General features: G+C 44.5%; 1 protein-coding gene across 2 annotated transcripts in view; it reads right to left on the bottom strand.

Annotated features, from left to right (window-relative positions):
- Positions 1-1054: 1054 nt before the first annotated feature.
- The window catches only part of efna5b (ephrin-A5b), a 93125-nt gene continuing 72469 nt past the window's right edge, over positions 1055-21710 (bottom strand). Inside the window, exons 2-5 of one of the 2 annotated variants that reach the window (XM_041937182.1) lie at positions 20053-20345; positions 6921-6986; positions 6451-6531; positions 1055-4736 (exon numbers count right to left, since the gene is read on the bottom strand). In XM_041937182.1, coding sequence (XP_041793116.1) covers positions 4609-4736; positions 6451-6531; positions 6921-6986; positions 20053-20345 — 568 coding nt within the window. In that variant the 3' untranslated portion in view covers positions 1055-4608. The remainder of the gene's footprint in view (positions 4737-6450; positions 6532-6920; positions 6987-20052; positions 20346-21710) is intronic. The other variant, XM_041937183.1, reaches the window with a different exon arrangement.

Genomic DNA, 21710 nt, shown 5'->3' with positions numbered 1-21710 from the left:
TGAGTGAGAGATTATGTTCATTTGCTGTATTAGTAACAGTAGGAATGTTTAATGCAGTAAACACTCCTAATGCATGGGCAAATTTGACAGCGCTTCTGATTGCGTGACACCATCCTCGCTGTGCATCCCTGTTGCGCTGTAAACAGGTCAAAGAGGAGAAAAAAAAAAAACAGGAGCACAATGATCAAAGCAATGTATTTCCGTTTTATTGTATTACTCATAGTTGCTCAGACACGTGTATATACAAATACAGATAATTTTTTGTCAAATTTTTTTTGTTGTCGTTTATATACTGTAAAAGAGCAGGTTGGAAATATTCCCCACTGATGGCAAAGTGGGAGCGGGGTGTAAAGGTGAGGGAAGAAGGTGGTGTGGTGGAGGTTACACAAGCACGAGAAGAATGGGACAGGACAGGTGCACAAAATGAACAAGTGGCTCATCAGCAAGAGGGGGAGCTGACGAAAAGAGGCTTTTGCCCCGGTCGCACAGAGTCGGGATCGATGACAGGCTTTACCCCGCTAACAATCCAGTTCGGGATTTGGTGGAGGGGGCACACTAATCCTTGAACTGTGCCCAGGACCAACTTCTACCGTGGGGACAAGTGATTCAGGGTTGTAAAAAGGGAGAGAAAGTGAAGGGCCCCTGTTGTAGTCTCTTCGACGCCAGCAGCCGTTCCGTGTAGAAGCACAATGGAAAAAAGCGTCTTGTACACAGACGGGGCTGCGAGGGCAGAGGCTGAAGGGCTAAGGCATGGGAAACGCTCTTTGTCGCCAAAGAGGGTCGCCGCTTCCCATTCACTGCAGCAACAGCGAATGAGACACGCACATACACACAAACTCAAAGGTCTCACGCACTTTTTTTCACACTGAAAAACGTCCACACACTGATGTATACACTCCCAAACGCCTCCTCTCGGGAGAGCAGAAAGAGGATGAATAGTCAGAAGAGACAGACTGCAACTACATGGGATGAATTCAGTAGATGGGTACAGAAAGAGTCATTCTCAGGAAAAAGAAAAAAAAAAAAGGAGTTGCTTTTGAACTACAAAATGACCGATCCCCTCCCTCCCCCCACTGTAACTTCACAACAATGGTTTGTGTTATGTACATTTGTCATCTGTCACTACACAGCTTCATGATATCACTCAAATGGGGATGCAAAAACACACAACATGGAAGTGATCCAAAAATCTAACACGTCCTAAAGAAAAAAAGAAAAATAAGAGCAAAAGAAAAAACTATCTTTTCCAAACTTTTTGGATTTTTTTTTTGTTTGTTTTTTTTTTGTTTTAACATGTCATCAAGTTCATGCGCATGCCACATAATGAATCTGGCGAGATCCTTCCATTAAAAAGCAACAGTCCACTCGTGGCAGATTGGAGCTGACCAACATGCTCTCGAACACCGAAGGCAAAGAAGTACAAAGAAGCCGTCCGTTAAGTCCCAAGCATTTCTTTCCAAGGCAGGATCCGTGTGTGAAGGGATGGTGGAGGTCGGTGACTGGGTTGAAACATGTAACGGGTGAGCCACTCGTTTGGCTAATGTCCAGCCTTCTGTACACGGGTGTACAGCTCCCACAGGTTTCCCTTCATATTAGCTCAAAGGTTCATTAGGCATTGAGGATCAAAGCACACAATGCGTTGTTTGAGGACAGTACACACTCCGCAAAACCCAGAGATAATACCGTGTTCATTTTTTAGAAAAGACATAAGAACCAAATTAATACTTTAATATCAAACACTATTTACATCAAGAAGTTTTCCTAATAATAATAGTCATAATCATCATCATCATAACAATAATAATAATTATACAGTTTTAACAATGATGTATCTCATTTTTTTCTTTTGTCCTCCAGAAAGGTACAAAACAGATACTAACCTAACACTACATGTTTTATGGTTGACTACCTCAGGATACACAGTATCCAGTTTATAAGTTGATCCTCATTTCCCAGGTTAAGGTGTGTACAGAATAAACCATGGTAATAATAGCAATAATGACAAATAGTAGTATTGGTAATTAGAAGAGTACAATTGAAGCTGGTTTCTGATAAAAGTCTAGCGTTAATCTGCTGACAGGCGTCTGTTTTGAATCGTACGCGGTGCTCGTTCCCTGTGGTGTTCTCCTGAAAATTAGTACCTCATTAAATGGCCTCGTCTCGTATTACCCCCCCATAGCTGAGCAGCTATTCCGCTGTAATAGCATTGTTACCGTGGCGCAAAAAAACAAATGGCAAAAGGCAAAGGCGGTCTTTCTGGGGGGGGGGGGGGGGGAATGGAAAAAAGGCAACCATACAAATGAAAACAGCAACAACAACAAAAAAAAATAAAACAGTGCACGCCTTTTGAGACAGAATGATACCGAACAATAAGTTTGTCATTGAATCCGGTGGGGGGGTTTTCCAGCAGTGTTGCATGGATTTTTAGTTGCTTTGTTTTGTTCTGTTAGGCACTCTAGTCACACTACCTTCAGCTACCTCCCATGTCTTTTCTATCTGTTCCCGTGTTTGTGTCTCTGCCTTTAATTCTCTCCGTCTCCTTCACTCACCGATTCTCTCAAACTGCAAGGTCATTGGTGCTTTAAAACCCCCCATGGTGGAAATCTACACCCCACCCCACCCCCCCCCCCATCCTCCCGAGACCCCCCAAGCCTTCCACCATCTATTTTTAATACCAGAAATAACTTCCCTTGCCACAACATGGGGTCCACATGCCTGTCATTTTGAACCTCATTAAAGAGTCACTTAAACCAGTAACACTAGGAGCTGTAGGTGGACATGCAATTGCTCCTGTGCTCCCTCTTCTTGCTCTATCTCTCTCCTTCTGTCTGTCTTTCCGAACCAATTGGTGCCCTATTTCTCATACAAATGCCTGGCACTGAAAGGAAGTCGGCCTCAGCAGAGTTAATTTCTCTATCTGTCCATTCGTCTTTGAAAGCGAAGACACAAGTCCCTTCCATTTTAAGAAAAGACACGATCGTGTTCTTTATGCAAACTCGCCACGTGCATCTGTGGGAGCTGAATATCATTACGACGTGAAGTCATTTGATGTAAGTGCTAATATAAACCTGGCTAGGCTAAACAGAGCTGTGCATCGCCTCAAATTCAATGGATAGTCTCTCTCTGTTCGCGCAGTGTGTTTTCAGCTAATTGGAGCTATGCATCAGCCCTGTAAGCACTGCACTGACTGCTGCAATGGACTGAACGTGAGAGCCAGCCAGCTAATATTTGACGAGCACGAGCCAAAGCTGCGGTTGTGTTCAAGTGACAAAGATGTGAGGAAAAAGTATGGCACTGTGACTTGAAGTGTGAATTTCAGGCAATACAGAAATACAAGGTTTACAGTGTCAGCACAGAGGCAGCACAGGCAAAGTAGAATAACTTAATGGTTAAGAAAAACATAATAATAAAGTGTCCAATTCAGCTGTGAATAATTTTTTAAACAATCAGAATCAGAGAAAAAAAAAAAGCCATGGATGCAAATGTTTATGTGGGTGTTAATATCGACTAATACTCAAACGGAACAGAGAACAATCGCTGCCCAGCTCAGTAAACATTGCATAAAACGACTGTGACTGTTGCCGTGAAATTGTGTGATCAACTTTCAAAAGATATCGATCCTCGATCTTAATAGCGGTCCACAATGCGTCTGGAGAGAAAGTTTCAATTTAGCTGCTTTGTGAGTCAGAGTGAACCGAATGCTTTGAGAGGTGTTTTATTGAGCGGCCTGCCATGCTCTATCCGAAGGAGGACGAGAAAGAAGTTGCCTCGTGCTTCCATGGGTTTTACGCTCGCTCTGCTCTAAGTAGCTTCTCCACCTATACGCCCGCTTTGTATTCAGGAGAGAATTGGACACTATCTTTAAACCGGGACAGTCTGGAGATCAGCGGGCTAAGGTGCGTTGCCGTGTACGTATTTCTCAGTGCTGTGCTTACTAGTCTGACCTCTGCTTAAAACCATTACTCTCCCTACTTCTTCATCTTTAAGCTTTGTATTTCACTTCCCAGTGAAACGGAGGCGCAGCAGAAGCCAATCTGAATATTTTGTGAAAGGCTTCTTGAGAGGTCTCGGGACAGCCATTTACTTGTGTATGTACACTCCTTTCTAAGTCCTAGAGTCTTCACTTTCCTACTGTGTAATGCTGCTACTGTATACAACTAAAAACCCTACTGCTATTGACTGTTAGTGTAGAGGCATTTTTGTATTTGACTCTCTAAGTGTGTGTTTGTGTGTGTGTGTGTGTGTGTTTGGGGGTGGGGGGGTGTGAACATCAGTGCTGCAATGACACAAACATGATGTAAAGGGATGTCACAAAAAAGTCACGGGAAAATAAGAATCACTAAGTGTCAAAAAACGGGATTTGGCATCTTAGGTGAAGGTTTAAGAGGGGGAACTGTCTCTCCCACTTCCAACATCAACGTTGTTCACTCACAGACAGAGAAAAGACCACTTAAATATATTTCTGAAAAATATAGAGGGTTCCTTGAGAAGCCTGCTCTGATGCCCAATCAAGCAAACACGCTCCACCCAAATCCCGCCCCTTCCCTGCAGCCTCGGGCAGATTCAGGCCACGCTAGGTGTAAATGCCCTCCAGGACAGAGGGAGGCGCTATAAAGTGATGAGTGCTGGTAGGCAGGCCAGCAACAAAGCCAGGAGTGGACTTGTTGTCTGCAAGTGCGGCGCAGCGTTTGTTTCGTCACTTCGGGAAGGCTCAGCCGGTTCGTGGCTGGTGTCGTCTGAGGAATGAGAAAAAAAGAAACAAGGTGAATTGCTACTTATGGTGCAAACCGCTCTTTTGCAACGGTGCATCATAGACAACACGGTGCAATCAGTGTATCCTCATGTGTTTTAGTTAGCTATTATGGTGCACAAAGCCACAAGCACAACAGTGGAGACACCAGTCCATTACTGAGACGTTTGGGCTCATGTTCATAACGGTGCAAAGTTGTACTAGTGAAGTCTGAGTTGCCATATGAACTTCGGTTGCTATATCATGCTTCGAATGTCATCAGAAGCGTTTTTAGTCCATCTCCCAGATGAGGTGCCTCTTGTGTTTGTCTGGCAGTGGCATCAGTATCTGTGAGCAGCCATGTGCCCCGCTGCACCATGGGAAAGTATCTGAACCATGCACAGCAAAAGGACAGATGGACAGAACAGAAGACCGGACAGTTACATAACAATGCGTGTGTGTGTGTAAGTAGATGTGTATTACTCATGTTGCGGAGACATAAATCTGTTTGCACAGTCACATTGTGAGGACTCGCCTGCCTTATGGGGACAAAACACAAGTCCTCATAAGGTAAATCATTAAATTTAGGGTGAAGGCTTGGGTTAGGGTTAGTCTCCAGGGAATGAATACAAGTCTATGTAATGTCCTCTGAAGTGATGGAAACACAAGTGTGTGTGTGTGTAGGGATTGCAGGGACGTGGCAACAGTAGATGACGGATGAGTGTTTTAATTTCCCTCCTTCGGGGAGCGTGATGGGGGATGAGCCAAAAGAAGCATGCGAGGTTAGAGGCAGCCATCAAGCATGCAGGCAGGATGGTAAGGTGGACAAGTGGGCAGAGAGAAAATCAGGCAGGAGGAGAGGCAGGTGGGCATCGCACGTCTGAGGGTTTGGCCCTGTGTATGTGTGTGGGTGTCCCACTATGATGGCCCTTTTATTTTTTACGTTTTAACGTGATAGATTTCATTTTGTAATCAATGATACTCGTTATATACATTCCCAGTGAGGCGGTCTCTGTGCTGTTTCAGACCTTGGGGTGAGCTGGCGCTGGGAATGAGACAGCAGCATGTGGGTGGGAGTGTTTCAGATCAGCGGCTGGGTTAGACTCACGCATGAAGATGTAAAAATGCTGTGCAATTCGGAGCACAGAACATAATCAGCGCTGCGCTGAGGAGCCAAAACAGCAGCCCAGCGAGGAGGGAAGCAGGACATTTGAATTTTGCCACATGTATTGTTGATGTGCACATGTACGTGCAGATGCATACATCTCATTTAACTGATGATATTTTTGGATTTTGATGTATTAGGGCAGAATGACAAACGATACGGAGCACGACATGCAGTTGGAGGCGACATTGTGTGCTGGATTAGTGAAAAGGTTTGAGTGAGAAACGTACTGACACCTCTGTGAATATGATATATATATATATGTGTGTGTGTGTGTATAATTAATTATATACACTACAATACAGTGTATATACCAATATATATACCAACATGCAATATAGTCCATCAGTAGAATATGCAGGCAACAGTAGCATGGCACAGCTGTGGTACTGTGGAGAAGAATCAGTTCAAGAGAAGCAACAGGCAGGGATGTGGAGGGACAGATCAGCTTCCAGACAAACAGCAGGAAAGGACAGAGGCACAGAACAACAGACACATGTACAGATGTATGGAGGTCATACTGAAGACAATCAAAAAAGCAGGAAGCCATACTAACCTCGTGGTTCTAATGTATTGTCTACTTTGTCGTTTACATCAAAAACGCGGTCATGTACGCCTATAGTTTTCACACAGCTGTCTATAACAGAAAATAGGGAGAATGAGAGATCATTAGAGGTATATGCCAAATAGGTTAGTGACATTTGAAGCCCCCCTCTCAGCCCTGAAATTAAACATCCCAAGCAACAAAGCTCATGGCAACATTCGGGTGAGGTATGAAGTGACCTGGGTTTCACTTGATGTGATCATCTTATCATCCTTTTCATGTAAAAACAAAAAAAAACATTTCCTCAGCAAGTAAAGCAGTTCCGTGATAAATGAAAGTGGTATGTCGGACAATGAGCATAAGGTAAGTGAAGAGGAAGTGAGGTAACCAGAGAAGTAGGCATAAACTGTTTTGATTTTGAATCCAAATGTGTACTTCAACAAGCTCTACTACAAAGCCTTGTGTTGCACGCAAACACTTACTTGATGGTCGGACGAAAACTTTGAGCTTCAGGCATGTTTTCCTCCCGTTCTCGGCAATGGTGGAAGCTGAAAAAAACAGATAGGGCGTTAATATGCATTTAGTAACACATGTGCACTGAACAATCAGGAAACTAGTTTCTCAGAGTTTTTCCTTCATATAAAGGTCTGCATGAATGTTTTTAATTAGAAATATGTATAGACACCGGTTAAAACTGAGGTTGTTTATTCAGAAGAAAATAAACTTTCACATAGTTAATGTTGACTCTTAAGTGGATTTTGCAGGGTTGGTCATGGTTCTTGTGAAATTATAGCCAGAGAGTGTTTACAGATGTGCTGGGGAAAGAAGAGTGCTTTGCTCGCGGTTTAATTGTCTCTTTTCAGATTCTACAACTGGCAGCAGCTTAGTGAGGATCATGGAATTTGCATCCCTTTGGCTCCTCGACAAATGCTCAAAACTGGAAGAAATCGTGTCATGCTAGCACGTCATGCGTCTACATGCGTGCGCCCTCGTGTCTGAAAGGCTCCGCGCTCTTCTGGCGCGACACGCAGCTCAGACGCCGAGGATGTGTGCGCTGCATGTGTGCGGATGGTTTTGCGGTCGCTGTCAGGAAATGGATCCCTTCCTGTCAAGCTCATGGGGTGTGAATCTCTGAGCGTTAGCTACCATAGCGGTTGTATCGCATGCCCTAAAAATATCTCTCATGCGCGAGTGTGTGCATGCATGTGTGTGTGTGTGTGTGTGGTTGACCACTAATGGTGTTGTGGTGAGGCACCAGGTGCTGTCTCCTGGATAGGGGTCAAACACATGTCAGTTGGTGCACGCTGCGTGCATCCATCATGGCAGGAAATTGTACAGTAGTTTAAAAATATATGCTGTTGTCTCGTGTCAGGACCTCTAATCAAATGGCGAATATTGCAGGCTTTTCCCAGCTATTGTGATATATTAATGCTCTTTGTGATAAACTAGTTTTCATTTCTATTACCCCCTTCAGCTCCAGAGAGGCCGCGCTGTCTGCAAAGATGTCTTTCGGCCATCATTTTATGTCTTCTGTGGATCATTCCACGGCTGATGCAATGAAGCAAAGGCTACCATTTGGGATCTGTCAACTCCTCTCTGGTGAACCTTTACCTAACAGCTCCCTTCCCTCTCTCGCAGCTGTGTCACCCTCTCTCCTCGTCTGTCAGCGTGGCCGTATACATTCATCAAAGCTCAACTGACTTGCCTTCATCATATTTACAGCACACGCACCAACCAATGTGTGCCCATGCACACGGAGACACACAGATTTTCATATGTGTTGCTCTGCGTCCATCTGTCTGATCTCCCCTCATCTGCAGTATGTTTTGCATTCAGGGATGTTTATATTCACGTCGCTGCAGACGATGTTCCAGCGTCTTTTTTATGTTGAGGCTGTGGGAAGAGCAGTGAGCTGTGACTGTGGTGTGATGTCTGATGTGTTCATTAAGGGAATTACTGACTAGAAACTATATGAAAGGGTCAGATGGAAATCTACTCCGTTCTTGTGGCATTGGATTTAATACCTTTTGACTGTATATACCATGCAATGGCATGAATGTGTCCACCAGTAGAGATTTGGCAATTCCATCTCCACCAATGGGAGCTATCCTCCGTGTCTCTGCTGTATAACCGGGGTCAGGCTATGCAACAAATCAGGACTGGATTCTTGCATGAGCTCTAGCTGCCTTTGCAAGGTAACGTGATTTGGGCAGCGGGGCTGCTTGTCATGTTCTCGCATGATGTCTGTGATGGTAACGCAACTTGAAGCTGGTTTGCCAACCATTGCAGAGGAAGAGCGGCAAGAAAACATGGAGGAGAACAGTGATTTTTTTTAAATATATGCTTATTTTAAACCATTAATAACCTTAATTGAATTTACAGAAGATTTACTCTATTGTTTTATATACCGACATCATAACAAAAAATGATGTATGCCCTGATAGAAGATTTTGGCCATGTCTCCCACCCCTTCTTTCTACTACTACTTTGCATTTTCCCTACTCCCGATTTATCCAGAGATCCAGATGCCATTTTTTTTTTTTATCAAATGCAGACTGCACACTCTTTCAAATCACTTTCATTCGGCGAAGCCTTCTCTACAGCTCATCAAGCTCTCTCTCTCTCCGTGCCTCTCGCCTCTCGACCTTGATGTTACCATTTTAATGTTGTCGCTTCATCAGCTGTTATCCGTTTCTTAGTCGTGTGTCAGTGCGCAGGAGTGGTGGCATGAGGTCAGGTGCCCTTTTTTCACCGCTCGGCTCATATTCAGCAGATGCAGAGGGGGAAGAAAGTGGAAGGAAGAGAGAAACTGGGCCTTATTATTTCGGTGTGGAGGCAGCCGACGACACCCTAATGAACCTTGACCACCGCTGCTCACCCACTCAGTCATATATACACACCAGTACCCACACAATTTATGCCACTCTTCTCATTACTCTACTTCTCTTTCCCACCGCTGCTTTATGCTCCCATTTCCAACGTGTGCGCATACACAGCAGAGCACGCACGCACACGCACGCACCGTCTCCAGATGTCTTATCTTCATCATTGTTGTGGGCAGAGCTGAGTCACAGCCATCGACACCAGCCACTTAGCAGAGGCAGCTGATCATGAGAGAAGTGTGGCCCCGATGAAAATGGCAAAAGGCATGTGGGAGTCTCTGTCATGATGACAGTTTGTGAAGCTGCCGCGGTGTTTATAGATTTGGCCACAACACGTTATCCACCTCCTACGCGACGAGAATCGCGGACATAAGGTGCAAGAGTGAGCAGATATCACAATTACAGTGATCAAAGTCGCTTTAGCTACAGTGGAATTCATTATTTCTGTTTACTTGAGCTATTTGCAGCAAGTGTGAATAAAACCCTGTCATATCTTTGCTTTTTATACACGCAGCACATGACAGTGACCAGCCACACTTTTGCTTTGCTCTGCTAATGTGACAAAAGTCACCTGAGTTCAGCTGAGCTTGGATGAGACCATTGTGTTGACATGCTGCAGATAACTGAGGTGTGCTGCTGTACATTCTTGACTACAAAGGAAAGATTAAGCTTCGGCCCTTGTCCTTTCTCGGTGGCGGCTCTTCGCACTGTGTTGATGAGGATCCCTCAACCCAGGCCCAACCCGTCCACGCCAGCGCCTGTTTATTTTGGATTAACATACTGCCGAGGGCCAGCTCATTGTTCTTCTAGGCAGTAACATCAACACCTGCTATTCTGGTTCCCATCAGGCCTACAGCCCCAACCATCAATCCATCCAGCCTGAGCAAGTGGCCGCTTTGAAGGACAGAGGCCTTGAAAAGATGTCCCAGAGACGAGAGGGGGAGGAGGGGGACGAGCTCGGGTTACTCCTCCAAGCCTTGTCCCCTGGCTGGTAATGGCTGGTCCCCTCAGTACACTGCATTATGCATCAGCATTAAGGCAAATGGAATGAAGCAGAATCCAATTACGGAAGAACAAACAGGTGGGCTCAGTGCGGCTTAGGCGCAGTATTGTTTCAATCACAGCCCAAGCCAAGCTTTATTGCAACTGTAATGTTATCTGGAAAACACATTTCCTTTGCCTTTCAATGAATGAGTCAACGGCGCATTCCAGACATGAGGACATAAAACCATGTGTCTGTAGCGATAGGAGGCTAAAAGCAAAGTTTCTTGCCGGCTAAATACGGCAGATAATATCATGGGAGGATATTGATTTCTTATCCATCATTTAGGAGGCGTAATGGCTCAGCCGTAAAAGAATACAGCAGGGTGAGTCCATCAAACCGCTATAAGAGGCTTTGTTTGTGTCATTTTTTTGTACATTAAGTCAGGTGTCATCTGGGGTCTTCTCATAGCCAGTGAACCACTGCAGAGATGCAGGCGGTCATCAACACAACCACAAGGCTTAATGCAATATTGCGGATTAGCAAGCAACAAGTTTGAAGTTCCCTCTTTTGATAACTTTGTGTAAGATTCTCTTGCTTGTAAACACGCCAGACGACACGTCCCGAATGTCCACAGATCTAAACATACTGCGACAAACCGTTTCGACACTTTATAAGAAACCTTGCGCGGGCTTGTGCGCCGTCCTGTGAACCCGTACCATCAATAGCATCATGTTAGCGTGCCTCTAGTCTGCTTCAGGTCTCCAGCTGGCTTTAATAACGGTGCTCTAATCCTTTGATCCTGGCTTATTTGTTAGGATGGGACAGGTTAAACAGAATGCCCTGTAATGTTGTGTACAGCACTGAGCATTTATTTAATTCTGCCAGCTCTCTGAGAAAAAACGCTGCTGGCGCTGTCTTTGATTCACTGAGATTACTCATGTGGCTTACGGCGTACAAACCAGTCAGAGTTGAATCCAGGAGCCTGAGTTTAGGATTACTTTCTAAAACCTTTGTGCATTCTTCTTCCCACGTCTCCATCTTAATTAGACAGTTTGCGGCCGGAATACATTTCCTCTATCCCATATACAAAAATCACTGCTGGGATTCATTATCGCTCGTCCTTCGGTTTCAGGGTGTGGACTCAGTCAAAAGAGGACAACGCTGAACTAAGCAGATGGAAGAAAACCTTGGATTCAAGATGGTAGACTCACTGGAGTGAATTTCAGCCAGAGGAAGAGAATGTTTGTATGACCCCTACAATAGGTAATATCAAGTGCCGCATTGTCCTAAAATAATCTCTTCAGCGCCTACAATAACACACACAGTGCAAACCCGTGTGCAATAAAATGTTGTACGTGCATAGAGTCACGCTCAGAATTGCTGAATGCCTTTCATGAGACGTCAGCAGCACGCTCGTGTGTTAGATTTTTAAAAGAAGAGGGCGACAGTGTGCTAAAAGATTCAAAAAACAAACGCACATAGAAGCTATCTGTGCTGTGTGTGTGCGTTTGTATGCCTACACAAAGTGTGTGTGTGTGTGTGTGTGTGTGTGTGTGTGTGTGTGTGTGTGTGTGTGTGTGTGTGTGAGAAGATGGAGGAGACTATCCGCTGAAGAGGCCCATTAACCAGATGCTATACAGCGAACGCACAATAGGAGGGAATGAGGGAGTTGGGAGGAGCGGTGAAAGAGTCCGTTGATAGCTGGCCTTTTGCTCTTTCCTTGCATCTTTCAACCTCTGCCAAACGTGCACCAAAGTCATTCCTCATGCCACTTGCGCCGAGGTGACGAGGTCACAGGCGATGAGGAAACTGAGAGGAAGAAGGCCTAATTAAACAGCCACTCATCCTCCCGCACTATTATAGTGTGCTACCGTTATTTCCCTTTGCTATTATGCCAATGTACAATAAGTGTCATAATTTTGTGAAAGATCGCATAATGATTGCCTAACAAATTACTCTGTCTTCTTGAAAATGAAAAGCGAGTGATTGAAAGTCTGAAAACCCTTGAGTTTCAGCAACTCATTCATGTCTTCATACTCAAATGACAATAAACACGGTGATTTATTAATCTAAGGGGGAGTTCAGCTTTTTAAAGCAGCCACAGAATAATAAATCATAGTGCATAATAATGTTTCATTACTGCACTTAGTGTATCCAGCACAATCACAATATTATTGTTATGGCCTAAGTATCCGCCCACTGAACAAATGAGAAAAACTGCATGAAGGTGTGTGTGTGTGTGTGTGTGTGTGTAAATTAATGTGTATATTACAACAGGGGAAGAATGAAAAAGAACAAATAACTGAACAATAACCAATTAAACATAATGACTAATGCACTGGGTTAATAATATATGTGTTAATGGTTTAATGGCCAAGGATAAAATGTCCTTGTCTTGTGAAAGTGAATCATAATCAGCTCTTGAAGATGGCTTTTAGATGCATGAATCATATTAGACTGAGAGGAACCTCGTGCCCTCTGAATCACAGCCCTCGCATGCCCTACTTTTCCTCCGATCTCTTGGCTTTTCTCAGCCTCTCCGTTTTTTCCTCAGACAAAGTGATGACTACTTTATTGCCGGTCAAACTCAAATAACTTGATTAGAGACTTTTCTCTCTCGCCTTGCCTTTCTCTGGGCTGTCAACAAGTGTGCCACGACTTAGCTCATGGTTTATTATTAGCCAAGTCTGGCCAATGGGCTGGCTCACTGGTGGACTGTTTTCAGTTTATTTTTGAAAGGGGACTTGAAACTCCAACCTTGTCACAGCCAGAGCTTTAACGCTTTATTCTTACGTTATTGGATCGTCTCAGGAGCCTGCAGACTGAACTGATTGATTTGTTACCATTTTCATATGTGCATATTAAGATGTGTGACAGTCATTTTAGAAATTTCCAAACAAAGTGAGGTGTAATGGCTTTAAGGCAGCTTGTCATTCTACAGGTTTTGTGTACGCATTCTTCCAAAAGATATTCTCTCATTTAGAGTTTGATGATGGTGGTGAAGAGTGCTGTTACCGCCATTGCATATGATTCACTTTCATACTCAACAAACCATTCCCACTTGTGTCCTGTATGGAAGAATCTGCACCGGTCTAAATATCCAGCATGCATGCGTCTGAAACATGCAATGTGGAGGTCAAAAACATACACCTGGCAAGTGCAAAAGAGGCTAGGGATGCCCAATATATATTGGCAACCAACAGTAAATTTATATTATTATGTATTACGATATTGAAATTCCAGCTGATAAATACAGTCAATAATATGAAGCCAAAATGCTTTCATTGACTTAACAAACAAGCATCTGCACACTTCAATACACTGGGTGGCGGTATGCACCTTTACAGTTGGTACACAGAAGTACAGAGAAGAAGAAGAAAAAGAAGAAGAAGTGCAGTACGCTATTTTCGCGCTCATGCCGTCAAACAGCTGCACCTTCTTGCAGAGAGCCAGACCTTTCATCTCCAGTGTGAATGGACAATTGCAATTTGCAATCTGCAATGTCAGTTACATAGGGTGAGGTCATAGCCGTGGAATATTAAGACATCCATCTTTGCTAACTACACTGACGTGTGCATGAACTACTGTGAAATTATGGGTTATCTTGTCGGTATCGCTCATGAGAAGCAGGTAATTAGTATTGGTATTGGCTGAATCATGCATCCTTAAAAGAGACACAGGGAGGTTTAGTTATTGCAGGTGGGACTGCCCACAGAGGGAGATGAGATTAAAAGGGGAGATGAGAAATGATGTAGTAACCAGGGGAGACAGTGGTGGTGGGATGTCTGTCCATCTATCAGGATTATAATAATGCATTCCAGACATCTGTGTGGCTTTTCAGTATGTCTGCTCATGCATGTGTGTGCATACTGTACACAGTGCTTGTGCATCCATGCGAGAGTGTGTGTGCGTAGCTGTCACATTACTCCATGCTGTCGAATCATTTCTGAATCCTGATGACAGGCTTGATTTTTCATGTGAGTGAATGAAGGCGGCTGAGTTATGATGGTGTCCGTATGCAGGTTCCCTCCTTGTACCACAAATGGAACAGCACCGCCTCTCCGTCATTATTAGCAGACCTCCCGTGGCTCTAACAAAATACAGGCTGCATACAGCATCCCCTGCCTCTATTTCATTTGTCCATTAATGCCATTTTCTTTTCCGCTGCTCCCGCTGCCTGTTCCACAGTCTACACTCCTCGCACCTCTTAAGAGCAGCTTGAAGGAGCATGCTGCATCACAGGACTTGTGATCAATCAAACGACAGTTGTAGTCCATGTTTTGGAGAATCTGTTTGAGCTTTTGCGCGCATGTAGCAGTCCAGTAAAGATTAATAAGACCGTATGGGATCTTGTGAAAAGGCCTTATGAATAGCAAAAGGTTTCCTCGCGTGTTAGCCTATGATCAGTCTTAGTCTTGTGTTGCATTTTGCATATTGGCCTTTGGGCATCTGCAGAATGACTGAAGCCTCACCAAATGTTTTTCATTTGGTAATCTATCATGGGCAGGATCATCGTGCACCCTCTGGGTTTTGTCAGCCATTTAGCATGTGTTCATTTGCTATCAGACGCGTGCACTCATAAGGTCTCTGTGTTGCTTTAATATCCTTCTTTTTCTCGCAGCGTCAACCACAAAAACAGCTAGAAAATAACTGCATCCATAAGTGAGAGGCAAAAGGTGTTATTGATTGTGTTTTCTGTGAGAAGCAGCACCAGTCCACATAGGTGAATAAGCCAGACGGCGAGAAAATGCTTTCTGCCGACGGTCTGCAGCTGCACGATCACACCGAGCGGCTTCCTGTTCGCCACACATCTTACGCGCCTAAAAACACCATAACTCGGCTCACTCATCTCTCGCTGGGAGCTGCCACTGATATTGGATTACTGCCCTTTCCCGATTAAAATCACTCAAATACAAGATTGTGGATTGTGTCCATATTGGAAAAAAAGCGTGCTTGCATCAGCATTCTGCCAGATGGGCTTCACTTAAACCACGAATGCACTGTGAACTTTGACCCGAGAGGTGCTCCGACTGTACGCTTATCTCCTCCGTCTGTCACGGAGGCAGACACTTCCGAGCTGAAGCTCACTCGCTGCTAATACTGCGGCTTGTTGCATTGCGTGCGCATGTGGTATCTCCCAGGGCTTGGTAAATTTTACATATTTAATGCATCGCTCTATGATTTATTTCTGCCTGGTGTTGACCTGCAGAGAAAACACAGCTGTGTGTTGTCTACCAAAGGATCAGGCTCCTGACTGACTCCAGCTTTCGTCTTGTCTCCAATTACCTGCCAGAGCGGAGAGGCTGACACTAACAAAAATGAAGAATTATGACCTCCACTTGAGTAAATTCCCTCTGTCTTGCTAGCGTTGATTAAGCTGTTTCTGTTGTTGAAGCAGATGACAGCAGAACCCTGTCTCCTCTCTCTAATTTTATCAGAGATGCAACAAATCAACCCTCGACCCGCATCGAACTCATAGGGCGAAAACACCATTAACAGGCATTTTCTCGGCAGGAATATGATCTGACAGCTTAATTTTCATCTACAAACAAGAAAGCTAATCAATCACGTCACCGAGGGCGGATTTTTCATCCCCCATCCCCTCAGGTCATTTGGTTACAGAAAGTTATTAGAGATGAGGAAATGATTAATATTCTCATGCTGTGTGTATGAGAAATGTTTATGAGCTCTCTGCTGTTCTGCATGTAGTTAAAACACTGGTCATTCAAAATGAATGCTGGAGTGAAATCAGTGAAATATTGATTGTGGATAAATATTCCATCTTCATTAAGACAGTGCACTTCTGCAGCGGTGCTATAAAACCGAAGAAGTAATGGGTTTCATGAATTCCAAGGATGATATACTGTTATGTCTCAAGTTCATGAGCCCATTCACTGTTAACTGTTGCTAACCTCTGCCTCATCTGCTCGTGGATAGTGACCTCTGCCTCGGGGCACATTGACAATTCTGTTTAGTGCAGTATAGCCGGCTTCAGTGGCTAATGATGCATACGATTTTCTCCGTTAGCTATGCTACACTTCGCATTCACACAATGTGGGGAAATGGGCTACGAGGGCAAAGTCCGACCAGTGACTTTGTGCTGAACTGCTGATGTCATCATATCTTACACAGTAGAAATGTCACCACTATGTTGAAGCTACCACGATGTGATGTCCGAACCGGCAAATGCATTTTTAAAATTTGACTTATACAGACCTCATGTCAATAAAAATGAATTAGCTACGAAGAATTTTAAACTGTTTGAGATCCATTATTTAGACACTTGGCCTTCGGTACTTAAGCATTGCTATGCGCAGTAGGAGAGGAGATGAACATTTAATGATCCCTGTGGAAAAATTGGGTAAAATCAGGCTGTGCACCAGAGCGAGCAAGGCCATATCGGACGTTTGGGATGTACTTTTAAACTAAAATATTCTCATTTCAATTAATTCAAAGGTGATATCTTCATTTCTGTAGGTCTCGTTGCACAAGTTCAAATACAAGTTTAAGTTCAGGTGATGGTGATTTCGAGTGGGAATCATTATGCTGACTCTACTGTTTTACTCAAGTTACATCGTGTGAATCGTGTGTACCCCAGTTTGGCCCATGTAGTGTATCCATGAAGTGGTACATGTAGATCTAACTCTACTTTACCACCTTGTTGATGCCTTGAGTCAAAAATAAACCACAAAACAACTGATACTGAATAGTGTCTGTGAAAACATGCAGCCTGAGCCAAGAGCTGGAGTTTAATCAGTGTTTACTCGTGGCTGCACGGCGGTACACATTGATAACTTCAAATCTGACAACAGTCTTTATTCTCATTGGCAACATTAATGAGACGGGATATCATCACAAGGTTGCTGGCAAACCGTTATCATAATAACAGTCGAAGTTAAATATCTGTTTCATAGTTCAATAGGCATCCACATCTCAGAAATCAACCTGGGCACATAACATTATGATTATCATTAAAAAGAGCTAAGCAACGCTTTCACTTCATTAAGCAAGTGTAGTGTTATCAGACACTGACAAACTGCAGGCGCTATACCACCGAAAGTGTTGCAGCAGGAAGAAGCTGAGTCCTTTATGGCAGAAGATGACTGCACTAAACACACCTGCCCAACACTATTGATCCTTACAGAAATAACACGCGCGCAGTCCTGCATTAATTTTTCTACATTTACACCATCTAATTGAATGAGACAACAAACTACAGGTAAACCTTGACCAGCAGTTGAACCTGGTTTGGTTTTGTTAAGTCAATGAATGGGGCATGTAAGCACACAGTACACGGGGGAGGGGCAGATCTGCAGATCTCTCCCCACTCAGATGACCACAAGCTGCCGCCAATGCATTTAGTTTTGCTCTTTTAAAAAGATTAGAGCTGAAAAGATTAGAGATAATCAAGTCTAAGCCAATGTTTTTCACCATCTTTAGCTCCTGAATATTTATAATAACAATATGTTAAGCCAAAATGTAATCCCTGAGAAAATTACAGTAATTAGGTTAGATTCTCGAAAAAGTCCCTGTTGTGATTTAATTTCGCAGCCTGTTTGCGTTTTACCCAGTCAGAAAGTTGTATTTAACGCTGAATTGTTGAGATTAAAGGAGAATAAAAGTGATGTAACCTGGCGTAACCTGAAAGGTTGTGTGTTTTTGCTGCGAGGGGATGAGGAAGACTCAGAGGCAGATGTTGCAGATGAACTGGCAGGTGTGCTAATGTAAGCTACCACTCAGCATCTTCCTCCTTCAGCTGTATGTGTCGTCCGCTGGATTAATCCTGTCCATCCGTCAGCGGCCATCTCCCCCGCATACGCATGGACACCGGGGCCGGACACAATGGCAGCGGGAAATCACGTGTCAGACGACTTCATGGTAGATGACTTTAATATCCGCCACAGTAGCCAGAGAGGCTATACGCTGGAATCATTCAATAGCCAATGAAGCCGCGGGCCACTAAACCAATATGGCGTGCTACAGCAGAATGGATGTGTTCCATGGAAGCCCTGTCGGTCGCAGTGTAATTTAATCCAGCCCTTAGGACAAGCATCTCTCAACAGAAACGTGGGGGGAAAAAAAATTGTTCGAAATAGAGACTTGAGGGAGTGGATGAATTGTATAACCCTTCGCTAACCCCCATCTACGCTCCCAACTTCGGAGACTTCCATTTTTCCCCCGTCTCATTTAGCATGAGTGTCAATGCAGATTGGCTATAAAAGCGAAGGAAAATCTGGTTACTTTTTTTAAAACAGACGAATGGCCAAACACCTGGCTGCTGAAAGGCCTCTGGAAAGGATTCCAGGCTATTTGTTTTGTGGACAAGCTCGAGAGCGAAAACACCCATTCACCGCGGAAACAACGGCAAACATTAGGGAGGCGCTTTTTACTCCGGCCTGTAACTCTGAAGTGTTGCGGCGCAGGGAGGGGGAGGAAACACGTGAAACGAATAAGGGACAGAAGTCTTGGCTGGCTGTCGGGTTAACTGCTTCATAAAAAGGTGCCAATTTAAAAAACAGATCTCAGCGTGCGGAGCTCCCCTCGGCTGCGCTCCCGACTTCTTAAACGGCGTCTTGGAGGGAGGAGAAAACACAAAGACACAGAGGTTTGACAGCCACCCAGAGCTGCATTAACACCACAGGCCAAATTGTACAGATAAACAGAAACGAGTACAATATAACCAGCAGCGTTTAGCAGGAGGGTGTTAACTGTCAAAGCTGCCACCCCCTCGCTGAGAGGAGACGTATGCAGGGTTTTCTCATACGTTAGCCCACAAAGTGCACAAATCTTTCAACTTTTCCTTCAACAGCTGAACCAATAATGCATTACGCTGCATGATACTGCACTAATGCTACCCATATGAGGACATAACCAGGCTTCCTATTTTCTAATATCAGCGTATCCCTGTGACAAATGTGTTGGGGGGAGCGGCGGCGGCTGCGCCTACTGACAGTGACTCCGCCGTCTCCCGTGTGCCGAACAGTCTGTGGTGGGAGGACAAACTCAACTCAATTCCACTCTATCACCTTGCTTTGATAAAACCTAATTTCCCAGGGGCTTTAACTTCAGATGAACTCGGCTCCTATGCCAAGAAGCAGACAACTCAACAACTAACGTGCGCCGAATGGGAACATAACATAATGCAGAGAGCAGGGGCGCTCCGTTCAGAAGGATGCAGCATTGTGCAGCTGGGTTTGTGAGCTATAACGTTCAAACTGTCTCAATTTAACTCCCCCGTGAATTCCATTGCCATTTTAGGGAAGAGTTTGCCACGAGTGATGAGAGCGGTGTGAAAAGCTCGGCTGAAAGCGGAGCATGAAAGCGTCGACTCGGATCACTGTAATGCCGCTCTCGAAGCTCTGTGCTGAAGTTATGAAAACATGGGTGAGGGATTGTGTGTGTGTGTGTGTGTGTGTGTGTGTCTGCCTCTCTTGCTCTGCTGTATTAAAAGAAAAACATTTGGTCAGGAAAGGGCCATCTTGGTCTGCAGCTCGTGTCAAGTTAGGTCATCTGGCTTCAGGTTTTTTTTTTCTATACATGCAGGTTTTTGTGCAGCTTTCGTGTCACACAGCATCGAGATGAGCTGCAGTCGTCTCATCGGTATAACTGCAGCTCTGCGTTGTGCATGCTGGAGGATCTACAGACGCGAGACGAATTAAAGGAAAAGCCCAAACAAATGAGAGGAGAAACGTGGCGAATGCACACGCGGTCTGTGCGTATGTCGTGTACAAAGCAGCAGAGACTCACAGATGTAGTAGTATTCTCTGCCCGGTCTGAACTCAAAGCCCAAGGAGAAGGGAGTGAAGAGCTGGAACTTCTCTGAAAACTTGAGCGGCCCGTTCGGGGAGTGCGGCCTGTTGCACTCCCAGCGTTTGAAGCCCTTGGCGGTGTGGTCGCACGTGCTGTAGCCATCGTAGTTAACCATGTAGAGGACATAGCGCTCGGTCCGCTCCTCAGGCACTGTGTCTTCATAGTGAGGACAGTAGACGTCCAGGTAGTCGTTTATGCACACGTCGATGTGGTAGTCGCCACGATGGAACCTGGTTGTCAAAAAGAAGAGAGGAGAGAGGGGAAATGGTTAACTTTTTCATAATTATATGAAGAATAAGTGCAGACCACCTGATTTTGAATGATATGCACTTCAGAACTGCAGTATATTCTTAATAGATCTGCGTGTTGATGCATCAACCTTGCTTCAGTTATTCTGGATAAAAAAGTTCAGCATTCATGCAGAGACTGCTGGTTTGGTCTCGGCACTCTCTCTCAATGTTGCACGGAAATTTACAAGCTCCAGCGCTCTCATCTCCTGGCTTCAATAAATTTGGGTGGGTCGGTCTATCTATAAATCCATCACTGCAACGGATATTTACTCACACATACACACATCTGCCTTCTGAATGATAGCAAACCGAAGTGTCCGAGCACGAGAATGCACGCTTCAAAGAAAACAGTTTAAGGTGTCTTAGGGAAAAAAATAAAACATATTTTCTCTTCACAAAAAAAAAATATATATATATATATATATATATATATATATATATATACAGACAGATGACCTCAGGCTGAGTGCAAAGTAGAAATGATCACGGTGATACAGGATGGTCCAGACAGTAAATGTCATGGTGGGAAAAATACAGAGCCGGGCTGTCTCTGAGGGCTGTGCGGTGAGGCATCTTTACAACTGCAGTGATCTAGAACAGGCCACGCAGGGTCAGAGGGCTTCAATACATACAGGCAGATTCATCAAAAGGCCACACGATGTCACAAGCTTGCATCTACACACAAACGCACACACGCACAAGCACAATTTTATTCTCTGTTGCCCACAGAGTAAGTCTCTCCCTGTGGAATTTTCACAGCTACTGAGAGGAGAGAGCAATTCCTGTGTTTCTGGTGGGGTCTAGGATGGTATGACCCCCCCAACCTCATAGGTCACAGGGAGGGTCTCGCAGAGAAAACACTGACCACCTGTAAACTTGCTAAGGATGCCCTCAATTTAGCCACGCACTTGAAGTGCACATGCACAGCTGGTGCGGCTGACTCATTTCACCCGTGAGCCAGGTGGTGTGGGCTTATAAATGAGACCCAGTCTTTAATGTTGTAAGAGCACAACCTGACAAGAGTTTTGACAAAACTTTTAATTGAAAACCGCCACTGCTGTCTATAAGAAGGGCTCCTCGAGTCCCAGAACGCACAAGGGGCAGAGCGTATAACAGGCTGAAACTATTTTATCTGGAGGACTCTGGAGCTCCAGGATTAACATACTGAAGCAGTACACACACACAGAGCATGGTGACCTCTTTCTCGCGCCATGCAGCCCTGCGTGCTTGTGCAGTTCGTCCTCTCTCTGTGTGTCACACACTCAGCGTCCTCTCTATATTCCCATCCTTTATCCTTATTGTCTG

This window comes from Chelmon rostratus, chromosome 5 (assembly GCF_017976325.1).
Source record: "Chelmon rostratus isolate fCheRos1 chromosome 5, fCheRos1.pri, whole genome shotgun sequence".
In the NCBI taxonomy this organism is placed as follows: Eukaryota; Metazoa; Chordata; class Actinopteri; order Chaetodontiformes; family Chaetodontidae; genus Chelmon; species Chelmon rostratus.
The sequence above is the reverse complement of the archived record's forward strand: the minus strand, read 5'-3'. Positions and strand labels throughout refer to the sequence as shown.